The sequence below is a fragment of the Octopus bimaculoides genome, chromosome 1 (genome assembly GCF_001194135.2).
Source record: "Octopus bimaculoides isolate UCB-OBI-ISO-001 chromosome 1, ASM119413v2, whole genome shotgun sequence".
NCBI classification, from domain to species: domain Eukaryota; kingdom Metazoa; phylum Mollusca; class Cephalopoda; order Octopoda; family Octopodidae; genus Octopus; species Octopus bimaculoides.
The window spans coordinates 53,222,511-53,227,884 of NC_068981.1; the positions used below are offsets into that span (position 1 = coordinate 53,222,511).

Sequence of the window (5,374 nt, forward strand, 5' to 3'; positions counted from 1 at the left end):
TATATCTTAATAATTTAGAGAAGAACCACCAAAATGCAATTCAAACAATGAAGGAGATCAGACACCATCAAGAAAAACGTACTCTACAAAATATTAGATTAAAAATTTAATTCAGTTTAGTAAATTTATAAAAACGAAAGTGAATAATAGACTACGCGCGTTTTGTGGCCACATAATAGTGGAAAAGATCTGTGCAATATACAATAAATCGATCAAGATAAGTTCCACTCAGAATGAGGACACTCTTCAGGTCTTGTAAATTCAAAAAACGTATAATATTTAAAAATACAAATAAAATAAAATAGGAAAAAGTAGAAATATCTGTTTAGGAAAGCAATTATTAGTACAATACATAAAATGTCAAGGTTTTATAATAATAATCATCTGTCAAGTTAAAGGCATAATTCATCTAATGAAGAAATATTTTCTGTGGATTAAGAATAGGAAAACATATAAAAAGATAGTGTTATTAACTATCCTTTAACTAGTTTTGGTCATATCATTATTTCTGTTCTATTTTAACAAAACTGTCCGACGAACGGGAATGTGAAACTCTGAGTAACAGCGTTTGTTATATTTCTGCTGCTTTTAAATAAGGCATATTACTCTACCTCTGGTATTTGAGTACTCTTTTTTCCACCATGTTTCACATTTATGTGCTTACTCCGGTATATATATATAGAGAGAGAATTAATTGTTAAAGGGGATAACAAACACCAAGGCAAGGTAAACATCTCAAGTTGTATAAAATATTAGATAAAAATTCAAAGTCTTACAGCTGTTTCTGGGATATCCTGTCATCAGAGACGAATAGGGAAAATGAAAATGGTATATATTAATAAGATTATGACATAGAAGAAGGGAGAAAAAGAATAAGGAGATGGAAAAAAGGAAGAAAAAGAAGCATAAAAGTTTATAGTTCAACTTTCCGAAGTTATAGAAACAAAAGCATGAGTCCTTAGGTGCAATCCTGCATAGATCCATGAGCAGACTTACGCTCATGGATCTTCGCTCAGGATCTACACATGTAAGGAGTCATGCTCTTGTTTCTATAACTTTGGAAAGTTGAACTGTGAGCTTTTATGCTTCTTTTTCTTTCTTTCCATCTCCTTATTCTTTTACTCCCTTCCCCTATGTCGTCATCTCATTAATATATACCATTCTCATTTTCCCTATTTATCTCTGATGACGGAATATTCCATACTTGGGGATATCCCAGAAACAGCTGTAAGACTTTGAATTTTTTTCCACTGCATTGGAAATTACTATCTCGGCTATAACCTTGGAACCCTAGTAATCCATTACAACACTTACCTAGTGTACCTAATCATTTAGATCACCTGTGAACTAAACCCCCATACTTTGTAGATAGATAAGATAGATAGATAGATAGATAGATAAACAAAGGCATGTGAGAGGTGAGAATACAATGGCCAATATTAGATGGTATTAAATAGTGGTATGAGAGTACAAGATGGGTGATGTGAGGTGATGGCTCTGGTGAAGGGGAAACATAAGTGTTGGGGATGGAATATTGCATCTCTGCTTTCAGCTAATTGTTATAATTACAGCAGCCAAGGCAGTGCTATAGTTAGAAGAGTGATGGATGGGTAAGTGTCAGGAAATGGGTTGTGGAGACAGCTTGAATGTGAGAACATAAAACAATATGCTTTTAGAACCACTTTGCAAGGGTGAACAAGTCTTCTCAAGTATGGTGAATCATCAGTCATCTTGGTTGTTTTTCATTTCTTCTGTGGGACTCAACATCCTGAAATCGGTCTTCACCACTTCATCTCATATCTTCCTAGGTCTCTTTCTTTCACTGGTTCCATCCATATTTAGCAATCAGCACTTTTTTTTTTATGCAAGTGTTGTCATCCATACACATTAAATGACCACTTCAATCGATGCCTCTTGAACTCATTTATTCTCCTAGTATATCCGCACTTTGTTATCTATACAACTTTGCTGTTTTCTAGTCTTCACACATTTTCTACATTCACAGCTCATATTCCACTACCATGTAATATCACTATTCATTTACATCATACAACCTGCCTTTCATTCTCAGAGAAAAGTCTTTTGTTACCAACAAAAGTATAGCTCTCTGAACATTCTCTAGCTTGTTCTTATTCTAGTAACTATGCTTTCGGAGTACTCTCCTCTTCTACTGATTAAGTCTCCTAGGTAACAGAAGCTGTCCTATACCTGCAGCAAACACCCTGGGCATTTAAGAAAATCTATTTCCCATGTATCCTTAGTGTTTATTGCTCTTGTACATCTGCCAATCATAATAAACTGAATATTGATGATGGCTATGAATAAATATTTAGTAGGCTGGTTACAAAAATTTAAGAAAAAGCATGGCATTAAATATTTAAAGATTTGTGGCATATGTATAAGATTTTGATGGTATTATGTAAAAAAAATTATTAAAAATTTATATAAAACTACATTCAAAGTATATGTATAAGCTATATGAAATATAAATGGGTATTACACTTAGGCTTCGGTCTTATCCCATTTAATAGATGCAAATATACAAATATTCTAAAATAAAAATCTGAAATCAGCAACACTCCTGGTCCCAGAAGTTTCTCATAAAAGATTCACAATCATATACGTATTAGGTACATGAGATGCTCTACTAAATCTTTCATCATCAAAATTTACTGGGTTTTTTTAAATGTCTCTATTGTGTATTATTTTTATTTCAGCTGCTGAAATAGATTTCTCTTTCCGGGAGATCAAATGTTTGGAATTTGATCGTAGGCCAACAGAGTCTCTTCTTCGAATATGGGGATGTCAAAATGCTACAGTATGGGACTTATATAAAGTGTTACACAAAGTTGGCAGATATGAGGAAATGAAACATTTAGAACAAATCAGTATGTATACATTTAATTTCTTTTTGTATAACTGGAGGCAATATCACTGAGGCATGGTTAATGCTAGTGGAAAACTAATATGTGTGTGTGTGTGTTCATATGTCTATCTATCTGTCCCACCGTTCACACACATATAAATATATATTGTTCAAATTTATAGAAAACAAAAGACAAAGACAGGTGAGGGAACAACAAGCAGGTGTATTAGTTTGATGCTCAAAAACAATGGAAAAGTCTTTGATGTTTCAAGCCTACGCTCTTTGACAGAAAGGATTGAAAGGGTAAAAATGGAGAGAGGAAAAAATGGATTTATGTGTGTATATATATATATATATATATATATATATTGTGTGTGTGTGTGTGTATATACATACATATATATATACCAAAACTCAAAGTTTGTCCATCTGTTTTCCTGCCATTTGATTAAGATGATAAAGATTACAAATGAAATAGTCGTTTTGCCCTTTAAGAAAAAAAATCAAGTTCAATATGTTGATTCCAGTAGTGACACTTCAAAGAGTCATTGTCTGTCCTATTTTCTTTCTTTTTTTCTTCCCTTAATCATTTATACAATTTTCGGAGTGCCGCGGATTTGAAACAGAAATTCTCCCTATATTTTTATGAGAGATTTTTGAATCATGGGTACTTGATTTTTTTTTTTTTTTTCTTAAAGGGGAAAATTACTATGCAATGAGAGGAGTTGAATCTCATAAGAATGGAAAAACAAACAACAAATGGGTTGTACCTTATAATGAAACTCTTTTAAGAGCATTCAAATGCCACTGCAACGTTGAAATTGTTGCCTCAGTGAAGTTAATTATGTACATCATCAAGTACACGCAGAAAGGAAATGTTCAAGCTACTATTCAAATAAACAATAACAAAATTAGTCAATATCTAATGGGTAGGTATTTTGGGCTATCCAAAGCAGTTGCATCCATTTTAGAATTTTCAATTCATGAAAGAGTACCTGTAATTGTGAGATTGCAAGTTCATCTACCAGATGAACAAAGAATATTGCTCAGAAATAATGAGGATATATATGGCTGTCAACAAACGACAGGAGAACAACATTGACAGAATTCTTTTCATTGTACATCAATGATGATGATCATCATCGTTTAACGTCCGCTTTCCATGCTAGCATGGCTTGGACAATTTGACTGAGGACTGGTGAACCGGATGGCTGCACCAGGCTCCAATCACATTTGGCAGAGTTTTCTACAGCTGGATGCCCTTCCTAACGCCAACCACTCCAAGAGTGTAGTGGGTGCTTTTACGTGCCACTGGCATGAGGGCCAGTCAGGCAGTACTGGCATCGGCCACCTTTGCAAAATCATTAATTTATGATGAAGTACTCATGTATTTCACTTGGAACAGTAGTGACAAAGAATGGCAAAGAAGAAAGTGAGGAAAAAAGTTGAAAGCCATATGCACGTTTTTAAGGAAGAAACACTTGATCATGTTTATGTTATCACACCAAAGGCAGGAGAACCGTATTATTTAAGAATTTTATTGCATGAAGGAAGTTTGAAATAGAATTTTTGCCTTTCTCACTGCGCATCGACATTTTCAACTTGCTATTGAACTATTTTATTCAAGGTAGGCACTGCCTACCTAGGCGACACGTCCCTGTTATATATATACATATAGCATACCACCGCTTATTCGCAGTTTGGCATTTGCTGTCCTTGTTATTTGTGGAACTAACAATTGTTTTCAGAAACCACCACATATTCGCGGAATCGTAAATACTTTTTATGCCATTTTTTGTTGTAATATATATTTTTTCACACTTTTTAAGGTTAAATTATTAATAACAATAGACTATATTTGCCAGCTTATTGGATGCTCCTTCGCAACACATCTCTTGATTGTTTTAGATACAAGAACACAGTATCTTGTATCTCTTATTCCTGCTTTCAGTCAAAGCTTGCTAATTAGTATAGCAACATCTACCTATATTTCACACAACACTCTCTCCCACTCTCAACAACAACCTCTCATTGTAGTGAAAGTGTATGTATATATATATATATATATATATATATATACATACACACACACTTTATTAATAAAGCTGCAAAGACATCACAAAAACTGTTACTCAGAGTTTCAGATTCCCATTTGTCGGACAGTTTCTCAACCAAAACTGACAGTACCTTGGTAGATAAAGCAATCAAGAGTATGAAGACAGGGAAAGCCTCCAGCCTGTCAGGAATCACTGCAGTGATGCTCAAAATATCTGGTAGTGTTGGCTATAGCCTAGTCACCCGTATAGTTAATCAGGTGATACACGAAGGAGTCATACCCAATGACTCGTGTAGCAGCACCATAGTCAACTGCTACAAAGGTAAAGGTGATGCTTTAGACGCAAACAATTACAGAGGTATCAAGTTGTTGGACCAGGTAATGAAGGTCACCGAGAGGGTCATAGCCCAACAAATTAGGGAGACAATCAGCTTAGATGAGATGCAGTTTGG

General features: G+C 34.4%; 1 protein-coding gene across 1 annotated transcript in view; it reads left to right on the plus strand.

Moving 5' to 3' along the window:
• The window catches only part of LOC106870400 (pelle-like serine/threonine-protein kinase pik-1), a 32,341-nt gene that overhangs the window by 6,846 nt on the left and 20,121 nt on the right, over positions 1 to 5,374 (plus strand). The window contains exon 2 of the mRNA XM_014916450.2: positions 2,718 to 2,888. Coding sequence (XP_014771936.1) covers positions 2,718 to 2,888 — 171 coding nt within the window. The remainder of the gene's footprint in view (positions 1 to 2,717; positions 2,889 to 5,374) is intronic.